This window comes from Mirounga leonina, unplaced genomic scaffold, assembly GCF_011800145.1.
Source record: "Mirounga leonina isolate KUSES-001 unplaced genomic scaffold, KU_Mleo_1.0 Mir_101609, whole genome shotgun sequence".
NCBI lineage: Eukaryota > Metazoa > Chordata > Mammalia > Carnivora > Phocidae > Mirounga > Mirounga leonina.
Genome location: NW_023270164.1, coordinates 12,099,531 through 12,115,150, shown reverse-complemented (window position 1 = coordinate 12,115,150; position 15,620 = coordinate 12,099,531). Strand labels below are relative to the sequence as shown.

The window sequence follows — 15,620 nt, the reverse complement described above, 5'->3', positions numbered from 1 at the left end:
TAAGGGCATCTGGGTGGCTCAGTTGGTTAAGCGACTGCCTTCGGCTCAGGTCCTGATCCTGGAGTCCCGGGATCGGGTCCCGCGTCGGGCTCCCTGCTCGGCAGGGAGCCTGCTTCTCCCTCTGACCCTCCCCCCTCTCATGTGCTCTCTCTCATTCTCTCTCTCAAATAAATAAATAAAATCTTTAAAAAAAAAAAGATTTTTAAGAGAAAATATATCATGTATTCAAATTGATACTTCCCCGTCATTTAAAAAATTGGTATTTCCAAATCAAATTCTGGGCTTAAAGGTTTTTGTTAATCTTACATCTGATGGTAATATTGTTAGTATTATTCTGAGACTGCTGTCGATAGTGGTTTGAATCAATTGAGGTAATCATGTTGATGCCATTGAGAATCAAGACTTTTTAGCAGTGGTTGTCTGGAAATACAGGTGAGGGTATATTATTATTATGGAATCCTTTTAAATTCAGTTTTGCTTTATGAATATATAAAACACTTACTTGGTTCCAAAGTCGAATCTAGAAAACAAGGTATATTTAAAGAAGTTCAGTTTCTTTCCCTTCATTTCATTCTCTTCCTTCCTTCTGTAGGTAACCATTTATTAAAATTTAAAGGTATATTCTTCCCTTGTTTACATGATGAGTCTATATAAATAGGTATTCATGTATTTCTTTCCTTAAAAAATGGTAGCCTACTATGTACAGTTTTATTCACCTTTTTTCACTTAATGGTCAAGAGCATGTTAAATATATTGAGTTCTTTCTTTTTGTAGTAGCATAGTGGCTCTTAACCAGGTTAGTTATTGTAGTAGTAGCATCAGTTGTTCTAGTAAACAGTTGAAAGTACTTCCTGGGGGCACCTGGGTGGCTCAGCCGTTAAGCGTCTGCCTTCGGCTCAGGTCATGATCCCGGGGTCCTGGGATCGAGCCCCGCATCGGGCTCCCCAGTTCGTGGGAAGGCTGCTTCTCCCTCTTCCACTCCCCCTGCTTGTGTTCCCTCTCTTACTATGTCTCTGTCAAATAAATAAAATCTTAAAAAAAAAAGTACTTCCTGTGTGCCATGCGTGCCCCGTTAGAAGTTGTTTAATCCCTGTTAACATATTTAGGTGGGCACTATTATAATTCCTGTTTCCAGGTGGGAAATAAAATACAAATAGATTAGGTAAGTTGCTGAGGTCACAGAGCAAGTGAATGGTTGAGCCAGGATTTGAGCCTGGGCTAGAGAGCTTATGGCCCTAACCATGCTGCTGCTTACCATCTAACGACGTCCAGATTTAGTAGATGGTTGGTGGAGCTTGGGTGGTCCCAGCAGATGTATTTTGTAAAAACTTTTTCTGTGATTCTGATATTCATGCCTAAGAACTAGTTTTTTGCTAATGATATTAAGGATGTCGTAGGAACATGGTCCATTTTAAAATTCAGTATTACAATTGTAAATGTTATCACTATTAAATCTGAGTGGTAGTATGAATAGTATGAGTAGTTTTTGTACTCTTTCATCTTTTCTGTACATTTTTTCACACAAAATTTTAGGAAAAGGTGAAAAGTAAACTACAAAGATGATTAAAATTCGGTATATATGCAAAAAGTATTTACCATATTTTATTGACTTCAAGATCCAATTGATTTTAATACATACCACTAAGAAAAATTGCCACCAATTAATTGATGACATGCCACTGATTATAAGTTACATCTGGATTCAGAAATGTGTTAAAATGTGAAATAATATGCATCTTGCAGTTGATGGAATATGGTATATTTAAGGCAAAGCTTTGCAACTTTAACTGTCTAAACGAGTGGTATAGATAACTACAAATTAACAAAAATTAAAGTTATACAGGAAGATCAGAATAAGCTTCTTTGAAAAGACTGAATTGCAGGGACACCTGGGTGACTCAGTTGGTTAAGCGTCTGCCTTCAGCTCAGGTCATGATCCCAGGGTCCTGGGATCGAGTCCTGCATCGGGCTCCCCGCTCTGCGGGGAGCCAGCTTCTCCCTCTGCCTCTCTCTCTCTCTCATGAATAAATAAATAAAATCTTTAAAAAAAAAAAAAGACAAGACTGAATTGCTTCTTGAAAGTTACCTAGATTTTGAATATGGCAAAATATGGGAGACTAGGCTATGTGGGTGATAGAACATGAGGAAGGGTTTGGCATTAATACAGTCATAGTTTTTAGCGAAAATAGTGTAGACAGGAGCAGAAGGTGGTGTTGAAGAACTGTGAATGCAAGCTTGGATGAATCCAGATTGGGGAAAGATCTTTGAGTTTTTCTTTGTTTTTGTAAGGTTATTCTAGATCTTTCTCTGATTCACTAAGAATGTGGATTCAGGATTGTTGTAAAATTTGAGTCCACTAACCACACTGTTGCATTTCTACTTAGTTAGAAATAGTATAAGTCATGTACACTTAGAGGAGTTCATATGATAAATGAAGATAAAGGTTGATAAGGTCCCCAGAGTTGATGGAAATCAGAGATGATGTAAAAGTAGAGGTAAGACAGACTGAGATGTCAGGGTAAGATTGTTCTTGGTAACAAAAAGCTTAGCAGGTGGGAGTTTAGTAAAAGAACAGGATTTGATGGTCAAGATCCTCTCTAGGAGCTCAGATAAAATGAGATAATAGTATCAGCTTTCATATGGTAGGGAATTTTTAAAGAAGGTTCATTATATAATGTTAAGTTACAAAAATGGTTTATTGTACTTCCTTTTAGAAGCAGCCTGTCAAATTGATGAACAGATTGAGAGACAGCACCAGAATGACCAAGACAGATATCTGTTGATGCAAGCTGGATTCCCTGACAAGAAAACAATTCTCACCAAGACTGGCCATGACTATAATGAATTTGGAAATGCACTTCCTCTGAATTCAAACCTTGTTGCTTCAATACAAAGGTCCCATAAACATGAGCCATTTGGAAATATGGTAGATAGTTTAGACTTATTTACCAGAAGCTCTGTAGGAAAGAAACATGATAATGGATGTGCAAAATTATTCTTCCATACGGAGTATGAGAAAACAACTCCTGGAGTGAAGCCCCACGGATATAAAGAGTGTGGGAAGGCCCTCAGGCGGAAGAAAGGGCTTAGTCTACAAGAGAGAATTAAAAATGGAGAGAAACCCTTCGAATGCACCGCGTGTAGGAAAACCTTCAGCAAGAAGTCACACCTCATTGTACATTGGAGAACTCATACGGGAGAGAAACCCTTTGGATGTACTGAATGTGGAAAAGCCTTTAGCCAAAAATCTCAGCTCATTATACACTTGAGAAGTCATACAGGAGAGCGACCCTTTGAGTGTCCAGAATGTGGAAAAGCCTTCAGAGAAAAGTCAACCGTCATCATACATTACAGGACTCATACAGGAGAGAAACCTTATGAATGTAATGAATGTGGAAAAGCCTTCACTCAGAAGTCAAACCTCATTGTCCATCAGAAAACCCACACGGGTGAGAAAACTTACGAATGCACTAAATGTGGGGAATCTTTCATACAGAAGCTTGATCTAATTATACATCATAGTACTCATACAGGAAAGAAACCCCATGAATGTAATGAGTGTAAGAAAACTTTCAGTGATAAGTCAACTCTCATTATACATCAAAGAACTCATACAGGGGAGAAACCTCATAAATGCACTGAATGCGGGAAGTCTTTCAATGAGAAGTCAACCCTCATCGTGCATCAGCGAACTCATACAGGAGAGAAACCCTATGAATGTGATGTGTGTGGGAAAACCTTCACCCAAAAATCAAACCTTGGCGTACATCAGCGAACGCATTCAGGAGAGAAACCTTTTGAATGTAATGAATGTGAGAAAGCATTCTCTCAGAAATCCTATCTCATGCTCCACCAGAGGGGTCATACAGGAGAGAAGCCCTATGAATGCAGTGAATGTGAAAAAGCATTTTCCCAGAAATCATACCTCATTATACATCAAAGAACTCATACGGAAGAAAAACCCTATAAATGTAACGAATGTGGCAAAGCCTTCAGAGAAAAGTCCAAGCTCATTATACATCAGAGAATTCACACAGGAGAGAAACCCTATGAATGTCCCGTATGTTGGAAAGCTTTTAGCCAAAAGTCCCAGCTCATAATACATCAGCGAACACACACAGGAGAGAAACCCTACGCGTGCTCTGTGTGTGGCAAAGCCTTCAGAGAAAAATCCACATTCACTGTACACCAGAGAACTCATACCGGAGAGAAACCCTATAAGTGTGCAGAGTGTGGGAAGGCCTTTACCCAAAAATCAAACCTGATTGTACATCAGAGAACACACACGGGAAAGAAGGCCCACGGGAAGGGCCACAGCCGGAAGTCAAAGCTCATTGCACATTAGAGAGTAGATCAAGGGTGCCTGTCAACGTTCACGGAGGGAAAGTTTTGTCCATTTAATTAACATTTTAAAAGTATGTTCTGATTTCTGGTTTAAATATGGGGAGTAAAAGTCAGTCTCTTTTCTTTTCATCTCAGTCCTCATCCAAACACTACAAGGAGCAAAAGCGGAAGTGTAATCTCTGTATCTGACACGAGGAGATAGCGGAAGCCCTGATGAGCGCACTGCTGGAGGCAGGGGGGATCGAGCGCCAGGGCAGGAGATTTCGAAGCGAATGCTCAAGGCTGCACACGTGGGGCCGCACTGGTGAGGACTCTTAGTTGAGGTTCAGGATATCCCCCGAGTGCAAGGCCAACTACATCCACCACAGTAACAGAGGGCATTGGCAGGTAGGAGGTAGGATGTCTCCCAGACCCATTTGGGGTCTGAGGAGAGACTGGCAGAGGCCTCCACAAGGAATCGCTCAGACAAGCCGTATTTGTAGAAAGTAGTCTGCACTCATGAGAGGAGCACTCAATGGGCTGGGGCAAGAGAAAGGAGTGTTCCTTGTGAAGAACCCAACAGCTGCCCCGGTTTACGGACTCTGGAGAAGTCAAATCTAAAAGAAATACCAAACGGGGAAAAAAACCAGTTGTAAGAAAAAAAAACTTACCTGCCTAGAATGTGGCCCCCTTTTCTTACCCCACGTGAACCTCCAGGAAACAGCAAGTCCAGGAAAAACTCTTATTCAAATAAAAATGATTCCAAAGTAATGAAAACCACAAAGGCAATGGCTTTTGGACCCGCAGTTCCACTTCTAGGAATGTATATACTCATGAGTGTACAAAATGACGAACACACAGAGATATTCACTGGTGCACTTTTATAAAAACAAAAGGTTGGAAGCTGTCCAGATGACGGGTCTGGATCCTGAAATCCTGGTATGTTCATACAGCAAACCTGCTAGGTAGACAAAACGAATATATATATAATATTCGAATATATATATATAAAGAGAACTTTATATATATATAAAGAGAACAAAACGAATATATATATATATATATAAAGAGAACTTGGACATCGTGTGTGTAGTGATGTGGGACAATCTCCACCATACATTATTAGGTGCAAAAAGCAAGGTGCAGGATAGTGAATATGCTACCGTTCGCATATAAAAAGAACAAATTGCAAGTACATAATTGAGCATATATGCATAAACTATCTCTGGGAAGATACATGAGCAGCCGAGAACCCTGATCACCTCTGGGAAAGGGCAGGGGGAGTGGGTGGCTGGGGGCATGGCATTGGGAGACAACTGTATGTCCTTCCATAACTTTTTGAAAACCGTGCTCTGTGGCTGTACTACCTTTTCAGCAAATAAAACGTTTTAAAACAAATGTTCTGTTCCATTGCTGTGATAATGAAGTTAGATTCTAGATGCAGGATTTCCTAACATTTAAGACACAGATGTTCAATGTGGAGTTTAATGTTTTGAGTGAATAATAAATAGAATAATCTGTCAGAACAACGGATATCCAGCCGGTTCCAAAGGCACACAGGCCTTGCTTTCCTGAGGGTGCCAAATAAAGTGATTCTTAGGTCACCTGGGACCACATCACATAAACCTGAAATAATTGAGACTGGAATACGTTTCTTAATTTAGTGTGCACTGTGACCTCTGAAAATATCTTGTAATAAAGCCCACTGTTGTCTTTCTATATTTTAACAAAATAATTTATATTACTTCGTTTTGTGTTTGGGGTATGCATATTTTTTTTTTTTTAAAGATTTTATTTATTTGACAGAGACAGAGACAGCGAGAGCAGGAACACAAGCAGGGGGAGTGGGAGAGGGAGAAGCAGGCTTCCTGCTGAGCAGGGAGCCCGATGTGGGACTCGATCCCAGGACTCGGGGATCATGACCCGAGCCGAAGGCAGCCGCTTAACGACTGAGCCACCCAGGCGCCCCCCGGTATGCGTATTTTTATTGTAAGGGATAAAAGCGTGAATACGCAGGCAAATTGGGCAGCTCACCCCCTAGGTCACACTACTGCTGGTGACCTATCAAGAGCCATGGTCCGAATGGACACAGCCAAAGACCAGGTAGCAGCACGTCTGCCCCAGAGTAAGAGGTCCCACTATGTGACCATATTTGTGGCCCTCGTGATTCTGTGGCTTTTCCCTGGGACTAGATCTCTGGTGGAACTGGGGAACCCAAGCTGTGTAAAACCAGGGCAGGGTCAGTGTTTGGATTTAACAAAACAGGTAAGTGAGTCAGACCTCTGAGACCCTTCCTGTCTCCTGCCGGGCCTTGTTTTTCCCCTAAATTACCCTACAAGAAAATGAGGAGTGGGCTAACTTTTTATGAGCTCTGTAAGTCAGGTCACACTGAGTGCCTTTCCAGGGAGAAGGAAGCTTGGGGAAGAAATGTCGGGCTAAAGGACTTGCTTCTGGTGCAGCCTGAGAGGATGCCCAAAGGCACCAGAAATGAAGCATTTCCTCTTCCTGCCGATAATATCCCTGGGGGTTTCGGGACCGTCAGAGGTCAGCCTGAAGGGCGGTGTGGACAGCGGTCAGATCTTGCCTTTTCACGTTGATTGTGGACACCGGCTTCCTGGGACACAGATGGCAGTCTGATGGGCCATGTGTGTGAGTGGGAGTGAGTGAGGCATGGACCATGGTGGGGAAAGGGTGGGGGTTGAACAGCAGGATGTGGATGAATGGACCGGAATCGGGAAAATAGATGAGGGTAATGAAGGGCCGAGGCGGGGGGAGATGGGGGCGGGCAGAATGAGGGCGAACAGGGAAGAGTAGGGAAAAAGGGTAAATAGCCAGTGGGGTGAGTTGCTTGAGAAGAAAGTAGAAGCCAATATGAGTAATGCTGGGGAAAGTGGGAGCGAGTAGTAGGAGTGAATGGGCAGAGAGTGGATGTTGGAAATGTGGACGGAGCAGAGTAAGTTGGGATGTGAAGCATAGTGGGAACGATGGTGAATGGGGCAGACAGTGAAGAACAGACAAGTGGCAAAATGTGGCAGAGCACTAGCAAGTGTGAAGAGGAAGAGTATGGGTTGACGTGGGACAGACCGCTGGATCTGGGGAGTGAAGGGTGCTCTGTGGAGTTGGGCTGGAGGGTCTTGGGTTTCAGGGATGAAGGATCTCATGGTATTGGCAGTGAGGGTTTGGTGAGGACTGAGTGGAGGAGGCAGGAGGTGGTCACGGGTTTCTGCATAAAGAGGAGCTGCCCCGAGGACCCCATGGTGACGAGAGGTATATGCGATGGGAAGAGCCCGTGCTTGGGACACCGTGCTCAACAAATGTCCCGTCCCTTCCCTGTCCCGTGTCCTTATTTGTATACACTGGGAGAGGGAGAGGCCCCACCACAAGTATAACCCTGATACCACCCCCAAATCAGCTCTGCTGTGCCCATAGGCCAGCCGAGTCCTGTCCCCCATTATTTATGCCAGTTGTCTTGCTTTAGCTAAAACCTCTAAAATGATATACATAATGATGGCTCTTCAACCTGTTTCCCAGGACCCTCGAGACTACCTTCAGATCCCTAAGATCAGCCCTGTGACCCTTGATTGGCCCTATGACCACCCAGATCAGCACTGGACCCCCAGTATTGTAACCAGTTACTTCCTATTGTCTTCCTTAGGAAAAATCTCCAAACTGTGAATTAGGATCCCTTCTCACCTCCTTTGGGAATGGTTACTATGAGAAATTCCCTTGATTGAATGATGGACTCCAGTATGCTACCAGGCAAGCCATCCCGGAGGTCTCAGAATAGGAAGGCTCACAGACCAAAATAAAAATGCTCCAGTCATGTGGCTTATTGTCACTTAAAAAACACAAGATCCATATATTTAAAAACCCACCAAGAAGCAAACGGAAAGAGATGGGTAAGTTAACATTTAGAATAGGGGGAAAGAGGGTGAAGGACCACATTTCCTGACTCCTTTGTTATGTAATGTTCATACGCCCTTATCTCTGTTCTCACTCTGTGTCTCTTGCATCAGCCTCCCTGATGATGAGGACCAGAGTTGAAGTTTAAACAAGGGGCCAATCAGACTGAGGATGCCCAGGGCCAAGGACATCCCCTTGCTTGCCTCCACTGTAGCTCACCAGTTAGCTTCCTGCGTGGTCCTGGGTTTTATCAATGGAACCATCCCGAGTGTTACCAACTGGTGGTGAATTTAAGTAAAATGTAGCTGTTGGTTTGGGTGGTAGGATACCTTATGACCTAGTCTTTGCATTCCTTTCTACCTCCAAGTACCACTCTTGTTTGTTCCATCATATATTCCATTTATTCTATTTATCTTGAGCGTATCCCATCACCTACTAACTTACCTGCTAACTATATTTAACACATCTTACGAATTCTGCTGGTGCCTACAAAGCACTTTGCTTACTCATTATTTATACTTCACGCCTTACGAATTTTGATACATCTTAAGCTCCTAGCTTATTATCTGTGCTTAACACTTAGGAGTTTCCTCCATCACATTTGTTTTCCTGTCCTCTAGAGGACAGGCAATAAGAGAAAAATCAAAGGGAGTTCTTTGAAACGGTTAATAAATGTGAGAAACCCCAGACTGATCAAGAAAAAGGGAAAACACAAATTTTCAAATTAGGAGTGATATAGTGGACTTCACTAAAGATTTTATATATTAAACAAATTGGGGAATTATGAAAAAAACCTTGTCAATAAAATCGACAATTTAGCCAATGTAATTAACGAGAAGGGGATCTCATACAATTCAACACCCATTCATAATATAAATTCTTAGCAAACTAGGAAGAGGAGAGAACTTCCTTAGTCTGATAAAGGGTGTATTAAAAAAGAAAAAATGGTGACAGTAAAAACTTTCCTCCTGAGACTAGGAAGGAGAACTAGGATGCCTGCTGTACTGGAGGACTTAGTGATACACAGTGAGAGAGAAAAGAATGACTGGAAAGGAATAAAGCGCCCAATTTTTACAGATGACATTACACAGAAAAATCCAAAAGCATCTGTAAATGAATTGTTAGACTTAAGTGAATTTTGCAAGGCTGCTAAATATAAGCTAGAACACAAATTGTTTTTCTTTCTGACAACAACTAGAAGACAAACACCATAGCTTCAATTTGGGGGGGGGGGGTTGCAGAGAAGAATAATGGATAGGGCCAGGGAATGGAGATCCCTGAAAGGAGGAGTTTACATGTGGGTGGGGTGGAATCTGACTGGGAGACACAGAAAACAGCTTAAAGCTTCTCACAAGGAGGAGAGAAGAAAGCAGAAGAAACAAAGGTCACAAAGTTAAGGACGGATCTATAAATGTCTGAATGCATAAGAAAAGGGATTGATGACAACTGGAGGGTTGGAAAATGAAAAGGCCAGGGAAAGGGAGAATGACTCAGAAGGGCTTGTTCCAGCTGAAAGAGGCAGGGATGAGATCTTGAGGAAAAGGAAGGCAGGCATGGTTCTTTCTCAAACCTAAGCAAAGAATATTGGGGGGGGGGGCACGCACGGGAATGTGGAAAGGTCATTTAAACTGAGGAGCTCACGCCCATGTCCTATAATCACCAGAGGCCTATCGCTTCTCCTTTAAGGAAGACCAAAGATATGTCGATCACATGTCAAGTCTCTCACCAGATAAAACCTTCCATCCACCATCCCCAATCTTCCTAGTTCTCACTCACCTATGCAACGTTAGATTTTTCTGCCATCCAAGACTCTCTCAAACGTGAAGATCAGGTCTGGTTTGGTAACTTGATCAACTGTAAGAGGACATGATTCAGGATTTAAGGCACCTGCTTGGGCTTGGGGGGGGGGGTCTCTGAAGACTGAGAAAAGGGTAGCTTTATGGACTACATAACAAAGCTGCCCAAATTATATCTTGCAAAGTCTGGCCACTTCCCTTGGGAGGTGAGAGACTATCTCCAGGGTCCAAAAGGGATAAGGAATCTTTCCTGAACATTTTCAGCACTCTACAGGCAAGGAGCTCCTATATGTCTTTTCATCACCCAGGAATGATTCTGGTTTGCCAGCCGGCCCCTGTACATGGAAGACAAGGAGAGATCAAAGAAAGAGGCAGACTGTTCCAGATTGGTACGTGGCAAGCTTAATAAGGGAACTTACTTATGAGGCTTGTCTTGGGTGGCTACAAGATGAGTAGATCTTCACACCTGCTGGCCAGCATCTTAAAAGTATAGAGAGGCCTTAAGTAGGTTCAGTCACATACCCCAGCCAGACGGTCTCAACAACACCTTACTCTCTGAAGTCTGCATCCCGGAAAATGGCTCCCACTGTGAGAAGGGTGGACAGAGTACACATTGCAAGGACAGGAGAGGGCGTGCGGAGCCTCTCATTGCCTGGGTCCAGCTCACGGATGAACTGGAAGTCCCGCCCTCTCGCTGACCTCCTCCAACTCCCCAGCCCTTGTGATTGCTTCTTACAAGCTCACACGTGCGCCTCTTCTGCAGTGGGCCCTGATCAGCCAGCAAGAGGTATCGATAGCACGTGCGAGAGAGAACACAGATTCAGAAGATAATTCCCCACGTGAGCAACAGTTTTTTCCACCAAGAACCCCAGGACCCAAACCACCGATTTATTAATTCCTATGGGCTGGGGATTGGATCACTCAAGACGTTCACTTGGGGCCTCGTGCGATTTAATAAAGACGATACATTAGCAGACTCATCAGGTGCGAACACACAACATTCTGTTTGGATAATGGACAGGTGCCTCCTTGCAAGGCAGTTATAATGTCCAAGGCCATCCTATTTTGGAGGACAATTTTGCTCATCAGAGACATTTCAGTGTTCAATACAAGGAAGGGTCTGCTGGCTATCACTTTGTTGGGTGAATTAGTGAGGTTTCAGTGTGTGCGATAACACCCTCCAGGCCAACGGAGGGGACAAAGATGGCGGCCAGATGATCATACCAGTGGAAAAGAAAATGTGCCCAGCTGGCCTCAAGGAAAGGGAGACTGGAAGCCTTAGGAACCTGAGCAGGTTGTGCATGCCATGTATTTGGCTGGTGGGGGCAGTACTGTCAGAACCCTAGATGGACTAGGGACAGGACCTCCCCCTCCCCTCTTTCAATGGGGCATGTTCCATTCCAGGCAGAGTGCATGTCAACAAGTCCAGCTTGCAGCAGGACGATGGCATCCCAGTGGAGGAGAGAGTAGCTCCCCCTCACCAGGGGGTGTGAGGTCCCTCGCCCATCCTGGTGAAATGCCCCATTGCAAATTCCAGCAGATGATGTCTTCCCCAGGTGTGTTCTCAGCAGCACAGCATGTTGATCCATGGTGACTGTCAGGGCAAGGGCCATCTCCTGTGACTTCCATACCTTCATAGTGTTGGGTGTCTCAGCAGTGGCCCCTGGTTGATCATTCAAATGTATTAAAGGCTGCAACAGGGACGCCTGGGTGGCTCGGTCAGTTGGGCATCTGCCTCTGGCTCAGGTCATGATCCTGGGGTCCTGGGATCAGGTTCCACACCGGGCTCCTCTGCCTGCCACTCTCCCTGCTTGTGCTCTCTCTTTCTCTCTCACTCTCTGACAAATAAATCTTTAAAAAAAAAAAAAAAAAGGCTACAACACCGGGCCGAGGTGGGTTTACCTGTTAGTAATTTAATCTGCTGCTTTAATATTCCATCCTTCCTTTCTACCAACCCTGCTGCTTTGTTCAACGCCATGTTCTTTTGCCCAGTCTTGCGCATCATGACCTTTGAACCGTGACCCCCAATCACTGTCTGGTCAGTGAGGGTATCGTACATGGTACGCAGTTTCTCTAATCCCCTAATGGTGGCAGCCTGGTTTGCACAGTGACTGGGGCAAGCTTGGGTCAGGCCAGATGCAGTGGCCATACAAACCGAGGCATATATAGAACCCTGACTCAAGAGGGAGGCGGGGGCCAGTATCATCAGTTTGCCGATCTCTCACCAGCTGGGAACTCCCGTGGATGTTCCGACTCCATCAGCAGCTGTCGTGGGCACGGTTTAGAACACACAGGACGTGCTGTCACTGCATCTCAAGGGCAATATACCACCCACACAGGTGCTATGGGGGCCAGTCTTCCTTTGCCCCTAATCTGTTTTATCTACTGAAGGATCTGTTGCTAGGGCCTGTACCCACGCTGGGGCAGCAGCTGCCTGCCAGGGGGTGTCCATGCCTCACGACCTAGGATGTAGAAGACAGGGAAGACTGCCTCAGGTTCTCGAACGTGCACCCAAATGCTTTTCCACCTATCCTGACCCCAAGAGGGCTTACTCATGATCACCCACCACTCAGCTTCCCACTGTCCAAGCCACGGGGTCAATCCCTTTAGAACCGGCCAACTGTCAGTGCAAAGGGTTAGCAGCTGGGGCTCAGGAGTGATCACCAGCCAAACCGCTCTGAGTTCAGCTTTATGGCTCCCGTGGCTTGTTCCTGTTTCTAGGCATCAACAGGAATTGCCCCCGCTCCCACTCCACGGGCTGCAAGTGGCCACAGGAATAGGGGCAGGGGCATTTGGAGGATCTACATACTCCAAAGGATCTGTAGCCCCCGTACTTCTAGAGACAATGGGCTGGCAGACAGGGTGCGCTTCTGTTGCCAATAGGCCTGGGACTTCTTCAAAGTGGGGGGTTTGAACCATGGCAGAGGTGGGTAGATGGAACGTACTCTCAACCCGCCCTTTGGTAAGGAGGGAAGTTCTTGCCATGATGTATTCTTCCTTCATGAGGGGCTCGACCTGAAGGAGCGCTGTGTACCGTTAGAAGCTGTCTCTCTATGGGGTATCCTGGGCATCTGCCCCCTTCCAGGGCTGGGACCCCAATTCCTAGGGGTAGTCTCTCCTCCTGTTGTCTCTGCCATAGTGCCCAACCCATACCTTCTGGAGTCACGTCTAGCTCAAATGGCAGCCTTACAGGCTTGGGAGATGCCCAGAGTTTTCATCTGCTTCATTAATATTTTTTGCCTTCTCAAAGGGGGCCTGCTGTTCTGATCCCCAAGCCCACGCGTGCCCTTTCTTTACGAGGCAGTATAAAGGATGAAGGCACCGTGCCACGTGGAGAATAAAAGTCCTCCTAAACCGCCAAATTCCTACAAAGGCCTACATTTCTTTCACGTTCTTAGCGGTTGGGTAGGTACTTGATCAGTCACAGCTTCTGAGACAATGCACATCTTACCCAAACAACTTCCCCAAACTACAGTGATGCCTGGGCTTTGAATTTTCTGTGGGTTCACTGCCCATCCTCTCCCTCACAGATGCTCCAGCAAAGCCTTCAGGGTGTCCCGCAGCAGAAGCAAATCTTCACGTTAACATTACATCAGTGCAATGGGCCCATCTTACCAATGTGGGGAAAGAGAACGGGGACAGTTCTCGGGCTCCCATCCCATGATGTACTGTGGGGCTGTGCAGGTAGCCCTGGGGAAGCATTTGGAAGATCCACTGTTGCCCCTCCCACATGAAGGCACATTCATCATTGTTCTCAGAAACCCGAACCTGTCAGAGCCTCTTCCACGAATCCCCTTGAAGATGATGCACTTTTGTAGGAACACTTTTGCCAAAGCATTACAGTAAAAGGATAACCATCTATAAATGACCAAAGACTTAAAAATAGTCATAAAGATCTGATGAGAGTTCATGATAATGCAATGAACAAGGAAATTTTTTTTCTTTTTTTCGGAGAGAACAACTCTAATGTATCTTTTATTTATATAAAAAGGGGCATATTAAGCAAAAGACATACCAAGGAAAGTGCTGCTATGGCTCAGGAGACAAGGAAGGGAGTGATAGGCCTCTTAAGGCCCTGCTGGGAGAGGAGTCGTCTGTGGAAAGTGGTGAGAAGATCTGGAGGAAATCTGGTTATTTCTGTGACATCCTTAAAAAAATAACAACTAGAGGGGTGCCTGGGTGGCTCAGTTGGTTAAGCATCTGCCTTAGGCTCAGGTCATAATCCCAGGGTCCTAGGATCGAGCCCCGCATCGGGCTCCCTGCTCAGCGGGGAGCCTGCTTCTCCCTCTGCCCCTGCTGCTCCCCCTACTTGTGCTTGCTCGCTCTCTCTGGCAAATAAATAAATAAAATCTTAAAAAAAAATAACTAGACTTATGATTGATAACATTATACCAGGAAATATCAGAGTTTTAGAAATTTCATACAATTTCTGGGACACTTACATTTATATAAATATAACATATATTTGGGACACCTGGGTGGCTCAGTCGGTTGGGCATCTGCCTTCGGCTCAGGTCATGATCCCGGGGTCCCGGGATCGAGCCCCGCATCGGGCTCCCTGCTCAGCGGGGAGTCTGCCTCTCCCTCTGCCTGCCGCTCCCCCTGCATGTGCTGACAAATAAATAAAAATCTTAAATAAATATATTTATATGAATATAACCTAATGAAAGTTTAGCATCACTTCTTATCTGACAATGCTTCCCATGTAATTTAACATATCAAATAAGCCTAATTAGTTTAATATCTTTCTTTTATAAGGAGAGAGAACACATCTTTTGAGATGTTCCAGGGAACATCTAGAAAATCCCGAAGTTAGTTTGAGGTCAAAAAGACTTTGGAATTTGGGGCGCCTGGGTGGCTCAGTCGGTTAAGCATCCAACTCTTGGTTTCAGCTCAGGTCGTGATCTTGGGGTCGTGGGATTGAGCCCCACATCAGGCTCTGTGCTCAGCAGGCAGAGTCTGCTCAAGATAATCTCCCTCTCCGATCTATCCATTGATGGAAAAAAAAAAAAAAAAGAATCTCCCTCTCCCCACTCCCAACTCTCTAAAATAAATAAAATCTCTAAAAAAACAAGACTTCAGAATTTGTTTTTATGACATTTGTCTAAAATATCAAAGGAATTTAAAACACTTCATTAAACAGAATCATAGATCACTGTGAAACAATACTTAGTTATCCATTTAATCAGTGACAAAGACTTCAAAGGCAAATATAGAAAGTTACATAGTTATAAAAAAACTTAGCTCTTTCAATAGAGAGGACTGTTTTCTTAAGTAATCACAGATATGCTAAAGACAACGCTGCACACAGAAATTACTTTGATAAAACACAGAATCTTTGTTTTCTAGGCAAGTTACTTAAAAGGTAAAGAAAAACTTCTCACAACTTCCTGAAGAACAGACCAATAGTACAAGAAAACTTTGTCCTTCTAGCAGATGAAACAAAATTAAGTTATAGTTTTACATAAGTCCACTATTACTATTAAAACTTATTTAAGCCAATTAAATCAAGCTCTTTTACAAACGGATTTTAGCAATATCCTCCAGACGTAGGAAATCCTCTATTCATAGCCTAATATCCACAGACAAACATAAACA

At 44.4% G+C, this 15,620-nt stretch overlaps 1 protein-coding gene across 3 annotated transcripts in view; it reads left to right on the top strand.

The window, feature by feature from the left end:
- Nucleotides 1-4,952, top strand: part of ZNF182 (zinc finger protein 182) — a 30,350-nt gene extending 25,398 nt beyond the window's left edge. For all 3 annotated transcript variants that reach the window (XM_035003968.1, XM_035003978.1, XM_035003959.1), the window contains exon 6: nucleotides 2,715-4,952. In XM_035003968.1, the coding sequence (XP_034859859.1) occupies nucleotides 2,715-4,345 (1,631 nt within the window). In that variant the 3' untranslated portion in view covers nucleotides 4,346-4,952. The remainder of the gene's footprint in view (nucleotides 1-2,714) is intronic.
- Nucleotides 4,953-15,620: the final 10,668 nt, after the last annotated feature.